We start from the raw sequence: 15,875 nt of genomic DNA, 5'->3' as shown, positions 1-15,875 counted from the left end.
GAACAGTGAAAAGTGAAAGGAAAAAGATTGATCTCTGTACTTACAATTATGATTATATGGTAGCAAATGAAAAGGAGCAACCACAACTAGTGTATATTCTATTTTCTGTGAATAGTGAAACTTTTTGTAACAGTCATCACCACTGAATGTATATAAAAAACACTGACATATCTGGGGTATGAAAAATTTAGATATGGATCTTAATGTTCATATGCTGTAAGTGATTTCAAGCTCTTCATATTAAACTACCTACAGGAGAAATAAAGTGCAGAGAGCATATCACTGAGAGAATGTGACACCTTCCCTTAATTAAGGGAACAGACCTGATTCAGTTTCCAGAGCACAGACACACTGCAGATGTTATGTAACTGTCTAAAGGTCTAAAAATAGACATTCAGACAACCTCTTGACACACAGACTGACTTCATGTCACTTGAGGTCGTAGCATCACTGGGTCAGTGGAATGGCCTCCAACCAGGCAACAGCCCAAAGATTTAGGTTGGCTGACAAAAAGGGTATGAAAGCCTACTGTTGCAAAGCATAATGTGACACACTAAGGGGATGTAGAAAAAAAAAAAAAACACAAGCCTGCTTATCTGCAGAAGCAATCAGCTTCCAAGAAATCAAATCACTTTGAGGAATGTGGATGTAATTGAATTGGTAGTGAGCTCTCTCTGGGGCTACAACAAACCGATTCGTTGCAGGGTGGTTGTAGAGTTCCTGTGCTTTTAGTCCAAAAATAAAACACTATCGTTTTCAAGAGTGGTTTACTTGGAGGAGATGAGATGACATGAACTTACGATGCAACATATGAACTATTGTTTTTGCATCGCTGTACGCCTAGTCATTACAAAGCTATCTCAGGATATTTCCATTCACAAACACATGCTTTAAGCTACTCAAATATCAAGACAAAGTAGACTTTAATGGCATCTCTAGCAATAGTCATATTCTCCATTAACCACAAACTATTTCCTGCATTTTGTCTTCAATAAGTCATAAGAGGTATGACTGATATTTCCCAACATTACCTCACTCTACCTTGCCTTAAACACACAGGGATTCCAAGATGCATATATATTAGCGACTCACATGTACCAATGCTTTCTGTAAGCAGCTATACTGTAGCTAATACCCTCTAAGAGCCATACATTTGCTAAGACGGCTAATGAGGCTAAAAATCCTTGACAGTAAAGAATGGATGAATAGTCTTATAGTCAAACAAGCCAGTTGTTCTGTGTTTCATTGGCCTGTGTCACGGAATTCACATGTTTGACAGAGTGGAACAAGTCCAGGATCTTTCAATGATTGGATGATACTATTTCCTCTACTGAATTGCATGTGTGTCATCCAAAGGAAGTATTACAGCTTTTGTTTACCTCTTGAAACCCAAGAAATTCACCATACAAAAGACCTTCTGTTATTGAATTATTAAGAATACTAGACACAGAAGGGGAATGCTCTGGGCCTTCAAGGTATTCAGTGAAGGCCTAAGAAAAAATATTGAAAGAATATTTGTACTCCTAATAATTATTTTTATTCACTGGAATAATAATAATAATTCCTAGATCATTGTTAGGAGCATCACCACTTTCTGTATCCGTTGTTTCAACTTTAAATCCCTCTAGCCTTTCATATAGGGTTATGGTTGTAATTTGTAGTCGTATAGTGTGCAAGTAAATTAATTCTCCACTTCACACATATCTATTTTTAGGGGCAAATGAGAGTGAAATACTCACACTGTAGAGCCCAGTGACAGTACACATTTCAATCAAACTTTGACCAAATCATGTGGGTGAAAAGTGCTTACTTTTCTAAAAATAGACGATGAAATATAGAAAATTAATTTGTTTTACACACAAACTCATCAAGACTTTTCAATTTACTAATTGAAATTCATGTGATCGGGCTCAAAACTTGCACAGTTTTGATGACACAGCCTTAAATGACAAACATCATCTGAGAAATTTTCAAGGTGTGCTCTACAGTTGATATACAGCGACATGTTCACTTAATGGGTGTTTTCTAGCACCATATAGTGGACTCAGGAAATGATATTTAACTTCTTCATGCAATGTTAGATAACAGTGAAAAACTAAAGTTACACGTCTTTGTCCAGCAAGTACTCGTAACAATGTACAATTAAACGTACGCTACTTAGAAGTGCAATCAAACTGGCTGAATAGCGCCCCCCACGAAATTGCAGCAAAGCAGCCCCAGCAGCAGGTATGATAATGGACAAAGGAAGTGATGTTTATCTCCTTCTTGCACTGTCTGAAAACAGCCCGTGTCTGAAGACATCTGCATGCCCGTGACAGAAACCCTTCAACTGCGCCGCAGCCCGACGTGCGCAAAGGCACAAGGGCCCGTTCAATGCCGCTTGCAGCTTTAATTTTTTAAAATTATTTTTATTCACTGAAATAATAATAATAATTTCTAGATCATTGTTAGAAGCCTGGACTAATATTTCTTGGCAAACAGTGGGTTAATATAACAGGACAGGAAATGAACCAATCACAATTTTTCTTCTGATGGTATCTGGGTGAATCAGCGACTCCTCCCTGCCAGGACCCTCAGTAGCTGTAACTAATGCCTGTGTAATTCAAGTCAATGTGGGTATGAATTTGATTTTGACAGTTGTCTTAGCCAATCATATTTTGTTGAGTTGTAGGCGGGACAATATTCTGACATCTTCCGGGCATTCGCGAATACCCACAAAGTAGTCAGTGAGTGAGCGAGGGAAAAAAGAGACGACAGAACAACAATGAATGTTAACTCACTAACCCATTTCTCTGCTGAATGGGGGCAAAAATTGGACAAGAACACTGCAACATATTTGGTTGAAGATATTTCTGAAAATATGTGCTAACTCCAAACTTTCCATGATAGCTTCACTTGCCATAAGGAGGCAGAAAGTTGTTGATGATTGCTTCATGGGCACAGGTTGCTGGTTGTTAACTGGTCTCACTGTGAGCTTTATCAATCTGGGGGCATTTATTTTCATAGTTAAAACTTCTGATTTTAGCTTGACTTTTATTCTATTTGGTGTCTTAACTTTTGCTGTGTTTGAATTTATGCTGGGTATTGCAGTGTCCAGGCACAGAAGTCAGTATGAAATGTATAAATTTGTCATCACTTTCATATAACCAGCCTTTAGTCAAGTAACATTTCAGTGAAAAATAAACAAATTCGTTTTTTTTATCATTTTTATCATTTGATAATCACAGTTTTCTTTGGAAGTTGTAAGAAGTATACTATAAGCCTACAATTTGCATCTCTAGTTTTATTGCCATGGACATGACATAGCAATAATGGTTTCATTCAGGCTAGTGAAAAATGGCTGAGCATAGCTTACAAAGAGCTTGTGCCTTTTCCCATTTCACCTCAGGAGGTGTTGGCTGGTCAGTATGAGACATTTGATACGTGCATGTAACTGTTTGTATGGCATTGCTGCCTTTACTTCTGGCAGAGAGATATTAAATCTACATTGAAATTCAAGTACGTCTAAGCCCAAACAAACAAAAACATTGGATTAGCATTGGATCCATCTTTAGTTGTTGAACAGTAGCTAATGAGTATTCTAGATGTTTTACTTTTATTCCAGCTAAACAAATAAATGAAATAAGTCAATGCAATTTGCTTGTTTCATTTATTTTCACAAAATAAAATGGGCTTAGCCATTTACATGTCATATTTAAATTTAGTGAGGTCATGATGGTTTTCCAGAATCACCTTTGTGTGTTGTGATGCCAGTTAGGGCAAAGAAACCTTTAATATGCTGAACTTCCATGTGACAGGGCTCTGGCTATTATTTTTATTGCTATATTTGTTTTTTTATTTCCACATGTGGTCCTATTGAAGGTCCAGGGTCACAGTTCGCCACTGCTAGACATGTCATAGAAAAAGCTCTGCCTTGGACTTCAGCTGGAGGCAAAGAATCCTTTTAAATGTCCCGACTGCCACAACAGAGAATAACGCTTTCCCGACAAGATGTGCGTTAATGACTATTTTGACATCCCAAGGAACTAGCAGGAAATTCTCAAACCCCACCCTGGGCTGCAAATAAATTAACCACCTGAAGGAGAGAGCTTGACAGCTTTTTGAACCCACCCCAATACACAGCTGACAGTAAGTCAGCGTCCCGCAGCAGGACAAGTACACAAACCACACACTGACATCACATGGATAACAGAGAAGTCACACAGAGGGTTTCAGAGTCATCCGTCACAAAGCATAACGTCCCCCCTTAGATCTTAAGGAGCGGTTTTATTAAGAGCAACAAGTTGAGGCAGTGAGGAGGGTGAAGTTAGCTTTAGGGAAGGATAGTGAAGAAAAACAGGTGACTTACCCGACTTGCGCTTGGAGCCATAGTCCCTGAGGGAAAAGCAACACAAGAGGGACATGGTTAGTGACAGAAGATGCCGCTCAGTCAACAACAAAGCATACAGTCACCGCTTATGGATCCTGGTACTCCCAAGCAGCAAAAACTGGCAACTGCACTCACGCATTAATGCGTGCATGCAATCGGCTTTAGCACGCTAACAAATGCATGTGTTGAGGGAGAAAGAGAGAAAGACAGAGAGCGAAGGATGGAGAGAGAGGGAGGGATGACTTTGGCCAGCTGCCCGTACTCCCTGCAACAGACACAAATTAGTCATGTGACTCCAAAGCGGCACCACCATCCTCTTCCTATACTCCTTCTCTTCCTCCCTCCCTCCCTTTTGCCCCGTCAGAGAAGTCAACCTCTCTCCACATTTGAAAGAAGGAGGATCAGTTTAAGATGCCTTGCTTAATGGATTGTAATGGGATTATGCCACAAGGCTAAGCTATACATGGAGGAGGGGTTGGGGCAAAAGAGCATGTGTGAGGTTTGTTGTGCTGATTGTGTCTGCCCTTGTCAATAGTGACTCTCGGACTCAGGCAGCGTGGCGATTGGTTTAAGAGAGATAGACGGAGCTGCTAGAGATCAGGTAGAGACAGAATGTGCTATTTATAGAAATGCAGACCTGACAACCTGTCCATCGTCACTCTGCATTCTCCCTCCGTTTCTTCCTTCATCCTCCTGTTCTTTTTCTCTCTTGCTACTTCAAAATCAATTTGTCCTTCCAGTTTTCCCAAGGGCTAATCAAAACCCTCATCTCAACTCAAATTTAGCTTCGTCATCCCACTGCAGTACAGTTGAAAATCAGACACAGGGTGAGTAATGAAACTGAAGCCAAATGATTGTGTAGCGAAGATGTGAATACCACTAAAACCTGCAGTCCCATGTGAAATACTCACTCACATTTAAAAATATCTCCACCATATAGGCACTAATATCAACCCCCAGACAGCATCAAGGGATATAGAGACCAGAAGGTGAAGTGGTTTGTGGATGACTGATTACAACATGACTCTCGTTTCAAGAGGAGCACCAGATTGCAGCTGATAGCTGTCGGTACATCTCTGTATAGCAGAGGGATGTGTGTGAGGTATGTAGGTGTATGTAGGCATGATTGAGTGGATGTAAAGTCAGTGAATGATGCCCACCAGTGGGCCTTGTCTGTAAATGATCCTGGTTGTTCCCCTAAGATTCAGAGCATCCTTGATTGGGACAGTTGACCCGGCTGGCCCCTGTGAAACAGCCCATTTCATTAATGAGCGACCTCTCATCTTGTCAGTTATGATGCAGAGCAAATAGGCCCGTAATATTACACTGCAGTGCCAGAAGAGCAGAAAACTGCTCAGGACAGCATGGTCGGCAGTCAGGGTAGTGCCCTTTCTCTGCATGAGGTTAATGAAAACCTCCTCTTGGATCTCACTGCAGCTGCACTCAAGCTAATAAAGGGACATGCCGGTGCGTATGCTGACAGTTCAGCAGTCCAAATGAACACACAGAAACACATGTGCTCGAAAGTGAGAGGGCAGGCAGACAAGATATCACATGCATGAACACAAGCCATGTTTCATTTGCAATACAACAGCTCAGGCTTCTTTAGTGTCACTATTCTTGTCCTCGCTCTCTTTATCTCTTTCCCTTCATCCATCCCCGTGTGATCTGATGTATCTATCTGTGACTGGCTACAGCAGATGAATGAAGCCTTTATACCGATCTCTCCACCAAGATCCCTGTGTGCTAGCAACCAGAATATGCTTCATTGTCATCAAAGTGGGACAGAGAGAGAGCAGGACTTGACCCCTCGCCTCATCCCATCCATCTCAAGCCATGCTGGACAACGACTTTAAATGAGTTGTACTAAAAGTATCTAGATGTGTTTCGATGGAAAGTATGCTGTGGACAGACTGAGCCTCAGAGTTGGCAAGATATTTGCCAGGATGTTTGCCCTTTTCGCTCTAGGCTTGCCACAGTGGGATTACAGATGCTGATATCCTCTGTTCGAATACAAGGGAATGGTTTATATTTCCAGGGAATGTTAACTGCTGTGTTCACATTTCCATTTGCCCAATACTCTTCTCTTACCAAACGATTGCTAGCTGCAATGCATTGTCAAACATATGCAAGACCACTCAACATTTGTTTGGTTTCTACTGTCAAAAAGTATTATATAAGAATGTTAGGAATTACCATAAATCTAACACAAAGCAACTCTTACTTTCATGCCAAAACACAAATACTTATTTTAGATGCTGGAGGTCTAATTTTGAAGCATAACACAATGGTTCTTGGGTCAGAAAAGCCTCCCATAACCAGAAAACTCTATTCTATTTAATTTGTTTCATTCCTCAATATAAAAAATAATACTGTGCATTGTAGCCTTCATCCTTTTGTCCTGGTTGACTCCATCTAAAACTTCACAGGGCAGCAGATATTCAGGTAAGCTGGTCAAGAGGCCTCTGACACAGCCTTTACAGCTGCTAGTAGACTCAGCAGCTAAGACCATTTGTCCCTTTATAAACCTGGCTGTCTGGTTTACTAACACCAAAAAGGCAAAAGTTGTATGTTTGTTTTTTCAACGTTACAGAAGTGGTACAGAATCTGGTAAAGAGTTCAGCAACCTGACAGTAAACCTGACAGTGTTGCCCACTGATAAGCGGGAAGAGAGACAGAGAGTAGCCAATGTGTTGTATTAGCCTAGTGAGCTAGCGGTCAGTAATGGATGAAATAAAGCAAAAGGTTGCAAAAATTGAACTTTATTTTGACCTTGTTGTGACAATAGATAAAAATCTCCAACCTTCCTTTACAACTCTCTCTCTTAGACAGCATTGCGATTGTGTCTCTACAAAGTTCTGTTCTGGATTATACCAGTTTGGACTGTTGATTCAGATGGGAAAGATGTTTTGAGTTTACCAACCATGTGGCTCATATTGGGAAAAGTCAAAGTTGATCTACTAGCCAGCAAGGCAGATAATTCATTATTTTGAGATGCTATAGTCCTATATGGTGGTGGTTGACTTCGATTTGTTTATTGTGACCAAACCTATGGCTAATCAGATACTAGAAGTTATAATGTTATATGTTTTGTGCTGGTGGGCCACCATGTCGTGACCTATTTACATTGTCATTACATTGTCAGATTTGTTATTTTTTTATGTGTGAGAAAGCCTTTCCAAAGCAAGCGTATGACTTTGTTTTTGAAGAAGAAGTAACAAAAATAAAGCCTTTGTCCTAGGTTGGGTTCTGGTCTCAAATTCAGCAATACCAGACGGGTCTCAGTTTTAGGCCTATGCAGAACTCTAAAAATGGAAAAGCCTGCTCAGAGTGACCTTAATATGTAAAATGATTGCCCCTCCGTCAGCCAAACTGCAATTGTACTTTAATATGCATGCCAGATGCCTGCTGGGTTAATTGAACAAGCTAACGGTAAATGATCTACGCAGAGTGACAATACAATAGGTGTAAGTGTGGGACCTGGAAACTGCTGGTTGTAACTTATCAAGGAGGTGAGGACAGGGGCCAATGAATGAGTTTTGTTTGGTGGAAAACAGCAGCAGCATGAAAAGTACTTTGCTGTAGCCAACTCCCAGAGAGCCTGTTAAGCTATTCATGCTGTGCATGGTTTGAAAGGCAAACACGACCTCGAAGCTCTATAAACAAGTCCCAATCAGGAGAAAGGCAGAGGCGTAAGCAGTTTCTGGTCCAGCTGTAGATGTCTGCACAAATCACTCAGTCTTGAGGTGCAGGCCTAAACTGAAGCTGAGATGTATTTGATTCCATAGGGTTAATTCTTCTTGATAAATGATCAGATGCAGTCACAAAAGGTACAGCTGCTGAAGCCTTTTGTTAATCCTAACGCATAGAATGACTACTGATTGGATCAATAGCATGTTTGTTTCACTGTTGTCATGGAGAGCAGGTCAAAGTAAAGGTTAGATTGTATCACATGTAAGTGGTTGTTGGCATTAAACATTCACAAAGGGCTTTAGAAAAACGTGACTGCATGACATCCAAGCATTAGCCTACTAACACAGCCCAGAGAGAAGGTTTTAGTAAACACAAAGGCACATTAGCCATGCTAGCAACTAGCAGCTAATTAGCATCAAAATTAACCTAGATTTGAGCAAGAGGAGATGTAATTTCTGTAACAAAGTTAAGGCAAAGAAAGATGTTTAGCTTGTAAGCTAAGCAGCTAACATTCAACATTACATTATCACATGCCAGTGGGAGTGCAGCTGGCTGTTTTTGGCTTTATTTTTAGAGGTATGGTTTTGGAGGCATCTGCAAAGCATTAGGGCACAAATGAGGGGCAGAGTGGGGCAAAATACAGAGGGAAGGTGGGAGGAGGTGGGAGGATGAAGAGGGAGTGCAGAAACACGGGGTCCAGACTCTATCCAGTGACCCGAGTCCCTGAGGCTGAAAACAAACTCTTCCCTTGAGAACTGAGCAACCAGCTCCGGCTGCCAGTTCTTTCCCTACATCTCCTAGAGATATGGAAAGGAGGAAGCAAGGGGTGAAAGGCGACATACAGAATACATACTGCAGTGGTGGAGAAAGGGGTGTTTTATGTGGCTAGGTGGAATCTGAAGGACATTTTTTGCAGCCAGTAAAGAAAAAATTGTGATTCTTGTGACAGTATGTATTTGCTGAAAAAGCACAAAGATGTTTATAAGTATACTCTACAATGCATGAAGAAAATAGATTTGCTGTTAGAGAAGTAAGACATTCATCAGTACCATCCAATTCAAGATCTGGTGAACTACCAACAGTCCAGGTATCTGCAGCAATGCTACAAACATTGATAAATTGACATTAAAGTAAAAAAAATATATATATACCTCAGACAGAGGAGTACTTTTTTTTGCAAATCAGAAATAAAGTGAAGAAGTATTTGTGCTGACAAATTATTACATGACAGGTCTTGATGTTGACTATTCATGTAAAAACAAAGGAAATTAAAAATGGATGTTATTTTGACAACTCAGTCTAAAGGCTGTACTAAGTGACGTGTGTGTACGAAGCTGTCAGACATAGTAAAGAAGGCATGCATATCCTGAGCAAAAACATCAACAGATGGGCCTGTTGCATACATAAACACACACACACACACGTACACATGTTTCGTCACACTTTTCATCACATACTGACATTTCGTCACAGTGTATTCACGGACCACAGTTCCATGAAGAAGGGGCACTTCCATGTACGTCTTATCAGTTCCAGAGCTCCAAACTCTAGACATTGATTGTCAAGTCAAAACAGATGTGAGTGGGTATCCTGAGGTAGACCATGTGGTGTAAGGGTCAGACAAGTCAGCTCAGTGGTCAACTGACTACATGAATGTTCTGAACTGTTTGTCTACAGCACACTTAGGAATCTGTGTATTCCAGCATATTCTTCAAATTTACACAATTACATACATTTAGACAATGAGTAAATCCTGTCTTTCATACTGTCTAGATTCACCTATTCCACTCCCATATGTCTACAGCACATAGGAGTGCTGCTGAACTAGGATAAAATTGGATTTTAAGTCTGAACAAAATGAGGTTGTTAGCAATATTAAGCCTCTTGAAGAAAATCACTGACCCTGATTAAATGGTACACAATTCTGTTCCTATCCACATACAGAAATGTGTTGTGTTGTGTTTTCACACATATCCCTTTTGTAAAGTGAAATTGCTTAGATCTGCTTGGATGGGAAACATCTCTACAAAGAATTTTGAGAGACCCATCTTCTTGAAAAAAGAAAAGCCATGAACATTACAAATATTTAATAGTGCAAAATGATGATAAAAACTAATTACTTCGCTTCTGAAGGATTTAGAGACACCAACATGAGTAGTATTAATAATATTATCAATATCAGTTTTGTTCTGTAGACAATTGTAATGTTTTTTTTGACTATATTCTTTATATAAATGTCTTTCAGTGGCTTAAAATTATGAATGGAACACTGGTCTATGTCCATGAAAGCAATGGATTTATTCATTAAGAGTATATGAGTGGGTTGGTAGATAAAAGGCTAATCAATGTGTTTACAAGTATTAGCATAATGGCTGCAAGTTAATGACTCTCAATGGCCCCCTGCTAGGCCAGCCTGCAAGACCGGTAAATAAATACTTCCTTAGATTATTGCCTTAGTCTCTCTCTCTCTCTCTAACTCCCTCCCTTCCTCCCTCCCTCAGCTTGTCGCTGCACCTCACATCCCAGTTCATCCCTAAGCATTGCCAAATCCAGACCTTAGCCCTAACCTTCCCATCCATAGGCCCACCTCCTCTAAGCCCCTCAGGAGCCCCAAATTCCCCCTTAGCCTTCCCCTATCTGTTAGTCCTCATGGCCGTGACAAGGCTAAAGCCCATTGTGGGCATTAACGCTCCAGATGGGGTTCAAAGAATCAATTAACCTCCACACTATGCTGTACACATAAGTGCAAACACACTTCTTGTACATACAGAGGCACATACAGGTTTCAGATAAGAAAAAGAAATTGCAGATGAATGTTTACATATTACTTTTGTCTTAGCCAATTACAAAATTAACTTAAATATAAGTGAGCAGTTGAAAAATGTACCTGCACCCTACCTCAAAGGTGCAGGGAAAAGCATTTTGTAACATAGAGGAAGATGAAGACGCGATAATCATTTAAATGTAGTGTCGTTTCTTAGTGTTGCATTCGTTTGTACACACAAAAAGGGGCAGAAGTAGTTGCATGAAGAATGAAAAGACAGAGCTTGAGTTTAGGTTCAAATCCTGGATACACTTTCTCACCTCCAAACACCTGGCCAATTGCTGCATAAAATGGTTGTGAATGTTGGATTGTCAGTTTAGAAAATTCCAAAAATTGTCGGATGTGGCCCCCAATTCCAATATCCAAATCATGTGGGGGGTTTCAGACACTGCATGATGATCCAAAAGCACTTTGTTTGAAGCATACTGACCTCTTAAACCTACATGCAGATCCTTATACATATACTAACGTACTGTTCAGCTCTTGATGACATCACTGGGTAATTGAGATAGGTGAATGTAGCCTTTCTCAAACAGTACTGACAAATGTAAGTGGTTTGTAAAGGCACGTCAACATATAATACGTACAAAAAGATAAAGGTTTTAAATGGTTTTTAAAAGTGAAATATAGGCCTTTTGTCAATATCAGTGACAGAAGTGGACACACTTATGCTCCCGTACTCCACCTCTACTACGCAACACAAACACATTATCACCCACTTATTCCTAATTAGCCCAAAAACACCAAATCTGTCTTCATCCCATCACCAGGGACGACCCCGCTACTTAAGCAATCTCCTGTCGAGAGCCCAAAAGCTGACCAATCACACAAGTTCACAACTTATCCTGGTAATAATCTGATAATCTTACAGCATCTCTCTCCTCGAGGCACAAGCCAAGGTCGATCCCTATTGTTATTCATGGCGAGGGTTGTGAGGGGGCATGATGAATGATGATAACATCACCCGTATCTAACAGTACGGTAGCCTATGGGGGGGCAGTGGCCACTATTTTCATCACGGCTGAAATGCGGTATGTGCATATTAATGGAGAAATTTGTCAATGTTATGGTCTGCAGAGGAAAGATAATGCCATTTAGGCTGATAGTTATATGATTGCCTACCACAGGCCCAGACAGATAAAACAAATCACGGCCCACATGCCGTGCAAATTGACTCAATAAAAATGCAAGATGCCAGAAAAAATGCTAAGAGAAGAAAAAAAACTGTGTCTCACAAAAAGAGACAAGACGGGGAGGAGGGGGGTGGGGAGGGGGGAGAAGGGGGGCTGTCTAGTAAGCTTTGGAGAGGCGAGAAATTCCATCCAGTGGAAATACATCTCACACAGGAAGAGAGAGGGGCCAAAATGGTCATAAATACAGTAAGAAAGAGAGAAAAAGAGACAGAGAAAAGCCTGAGTATGTGACCAGACAGTGGATATTTTTATAGAGGAAGGGAAGCCCTGGGGAGAGGGACAAGAGATCGCACCAGTGGATGAGGTGGATACAGCAGCTGAGGGTAAACTGAGAGAAAGCCTGAACTCCATTTGTATCTGTTTGTATTGTGAAGTACGCCACCATGTGGAGACTTATTACAGAATGACATAAGAGCTCATGTAGCTGGGCGGAAAACTGTGATTGCTTATATTTCTGTCTTTAGTTTGATACAGATATTCCTACCTTTTTTCCTTGAGGCTCTTTAAAGGATAGGATTCACATTTTTTTCAAGTCTGTCTTTAAACAACACTCACGTGACGATATGCACACTGAAAGAGTTATTGGTTGCTGTAACTGGCTTTGAAAGATAGTGACTCCAATGTAAAAGACAGGGTACAAACATACTGTGCTAAAGTATGAGGCTTCAGCAGTCTGAGTTACCCAAATCAAGTGGGAATGTTCCAAAGTTACAGTCTTTTTACTATGAAATTCCCTTTTTGGGTGTACCCGAAGAGCCAAAACTACAGTCTTTCAAAAGAAAGAAGCTAAGATTAGAGGAAAGTCTAAAAAAATACACATAGTGGAGCTTTTTTTAATTTATTTTACACCATGCAGTTATCATCCTGTGACCCCTTAGTTTCATCTCGCGACCTCTTTTAGGGGCCCCATCCCATAGATTGAGAACCACTGATCTAGATAGAATGAAGGGTTCCCTTGTGTGTGAATGTGCCTTAAACATCTATAAAGTGGAGGGCCCTGGTAACTGAATGGTCACAGTGCATGCCATTCAACTGCAACCTCCCTGGTTCAACTCCAGCTTGGGACCCTTATTGCATGTCTCTCTCTCTCCCCTTGTTTCCCGTCTGCTTCTCCACCATCAGCTCTCCATTAAAGGCAAAAAATGCCCAAAAATATATCTTCAAAAAAAAAAACAAAACTCTACAAGCTGTTTAAATGTGTGCACAGTGACTACATGTTTTGACACATGTCATGTCTTGACAAATGTCCTAACACTTTTTATGATCAAGTCTGTTCTTTCATGTCAGACTCGTGTGCCCCAGGAGAGAAATATCCATGTTTTTGTAGTTTTTATTCTGCAGGACATTTGAACGCATCAAAAGGCAAACAAAAAGACCAGGGATCCGGCTGAAGGTACATTTAAAATACATCAAACATCAAGGGCACTTGGCTTCAAAAAGGACCAAAGTGATTGCACAAGAGTGACATCAGCTTGGAGTCCCACTTCCCCCTGAGCTGTAGGACTTCTCTCTGCAGACAGGGGTCGGTATCACTCAAACATGGGCAGAGAGAAGAGGAAACTGTGGCTGCTGAAGGGATCTGTGTGCTTTTCTGCGATTTGATTGGCATGGGATTGAGTCCTGTGCTGCTCTGCGAGGCACGTGACTCCTTTTTCTAATCAGATCACAGTCAGAAAATTCAATATTACATTCCAGGGTAGGAGACGGCTGGCTGTTGTCAAAGCATGACTCCTTTAATAAGATTTTATGGACAGAGTATAAAAAAATAAGAGTTCAATCTGGTCATAAAAATTTCTCTGAGGTCAGAAAGTACACATCTTTTCACCTAAACGCCAATATATCCTTGTATATTGCTAATTTTCAAGTCAGTGCACTGTTGGCCTTGCACTCCCCTGTTTTTGACCTCCTCACCTCCCTAGGGATCCACTTCCTCCTCCTCTCCTTCCTCCTTCTCCAGGAAGTGATGAAGTGGACACATTTCATCACCCTGGTAGCTACAGCTGTCCCGGCCTGCTCTATTCATCACGCTCATGTACAGTCTGGCCCTCCCAAAGCTATTACTGTAGCAGGCCGAGCCCCCCTACACACCCCACCTCGACAACACCCTGTGAGTAAGTATGTGAGAGTACAAGTGAGTCAGACGCCGCATCTGGTGGGTGGGTGAATGAGTGCATCCATGTAAGATGGTGAGAGAAAAAAATAGCACCGAAATAACCTGACAACAACAAACAAAACCGCACACAACAGCTCAACTGCACAGCTGCAACACCGAGGGAGACCAATTTAGTCCTCTTTCTCTTTGGGTATGAACACAAACAAAACCTTTTTGAACTATAACTGCGTGAAACGTACAACTGCTCTCTTTGAGATGGATCGATAAATGCTAACACATGAGTGCACATACATGCATACACACACACACACACGCACACACAAAACCTCCCAAAGGCCGCATGCCCAACTGACCACTCCTCAAAACTCTGACACGCTTTAAGTGTTTAACCCCATCCGCACCATGCTGTACACTCCTCGTGTTGTGCTGTGTGGCCTCCAGTGAGTGCTATTGATCCTTATTGTGAAAGGAATGGAGTGGCTTATCCATTAAGGTTGAGTGAGTCTGTCGCCTGTCTCCTTCTAGCAGCAGACAGAGTGGAACGGACAGATGACTGGGAGGAGAAAGAAGGAGGTGGGAGACCGGAGGAGGGAAGGAGCAGAGAGGAAGAGATGCTTCAAAGCTGCTGGATAATAGAGAGGAGAGGATGTGTACAAGGTGAGAAGAGAAAGGAAAAAGTCAGGAGAGAGAAAGGAGAGAAATTGAAGGAGGCAGTAGCAGAGGAGAGGATGCAGGTTTACAGAAGGAAGATTCTCATATTCTGTTACTTATTCAAATTGCAGGTAACACAATCAAGTCACCAAAATCCATTCATTTCTTACGGAGTTGAACAATCCGGCAAAGTAGACAGTCAAGACAATGAGAATACTTAGCCACAGCTGGACTTTTTACACTTACTAGCAATTTTCCACACTTTCTTGCTCTGCTTGCAGGAACTGAAAGTGGATGAGAATTTGATGTCATTCCACTGCTTTCTAATTAGCACTTGCCAGCAAATGATGTTGACTCATCAAAATGATGCTCCATTATGTGGGGTAAGAGGAAAAGCTTTGATAAAGGACAGACTTTGACTGTTTAGAATATTCAGATATTATCAGCATCTGTTGGCAGCATGTCATACATTTTTAACAAGCAGCTAGAGCTACATTGTCTGCTGTGTGAAATCATTTCAATTTGGATAAGGAAAGCGGAGCATCAAGCACTTTTAATGTCTGAAAAGTCTTTCCAAAAAGGGGGGTAGTGACAGCTACTTTCAACAAAAGGAAAATTATGAAAAGACACTACTTTTAGGGGAATCGTGACCTCATCTCGTCTTCATCACACTGTCTTTTCACTCTCTGGTGAGTGTTTCTGATTTGTGCGCCCAATTTATGATCTACAATTTTTGCATTGAAAATTGTTTGCATTGATATTTTCAGAAAAACAAATTGAGGCAGTGATTAAAGCTATTTTGATTAAAAAGCGAAGCTGTGATTAAGGCTATTTTTTCTTTAAAGGTACCCTGTGGAGTTTTCATGTCAACGCAGAGTAAAAGTGGCTGTATAGTCCTTCAGACATGCTTGTCGGACGGTGGAAAAGCCCATTAAAATCCCTCCCCTCACACCTTCCAACAAGCAAGGGACTGTGCACGGCCATTTCTGTAAACGGACAAGCCAACATTCTCACCCACTTCAGGCAGTGATT

The 15,875-nt window shown here is 41.1% G+C and overlaps 1 protein-coding gene across 3 annotated transcripts in view; it reads right to left on the bottom strand.

The window, feature by feature from the left end:
* Window positions 1-15,875, bottom strand: part of sh3pxd2aa (SH3 and PX domains 2Aa) — a 110,174-nt gene that overhangs the window by 53,795 nt on the left and 40,504 nt on the right. For all 3 annotated transcript variants that reach the window (XM_044346563.1, XM_044346564.1, XM_044346565.1), the window contains exon 6: window positions 4,349-4,374. In XM_044346563.1, coding sequence (XP_044202498.1) covers window positions 4,349-4,374 — 26 coding nt within the window. The remainder of the gene's footprint in view (window positions 1-4,348; window positions 4,375-15,875) is intronic.

Source organism: Thunnus albacares, chromosome 3 (genome assembly GCF_914725855.1).
Source record: "Thunnus albacares chromosome 3, fThuAlb1.1, whole genome shotgun sequence".
NCBI lineage: Eukaryota > Metazoa > Chordata > Actinopteri > Scombriformes > Scombridae > Thunnus > Thunnus albacares.
This window is presented reverse-complemented; position numbering and strand designations above follow the sequence as displayed.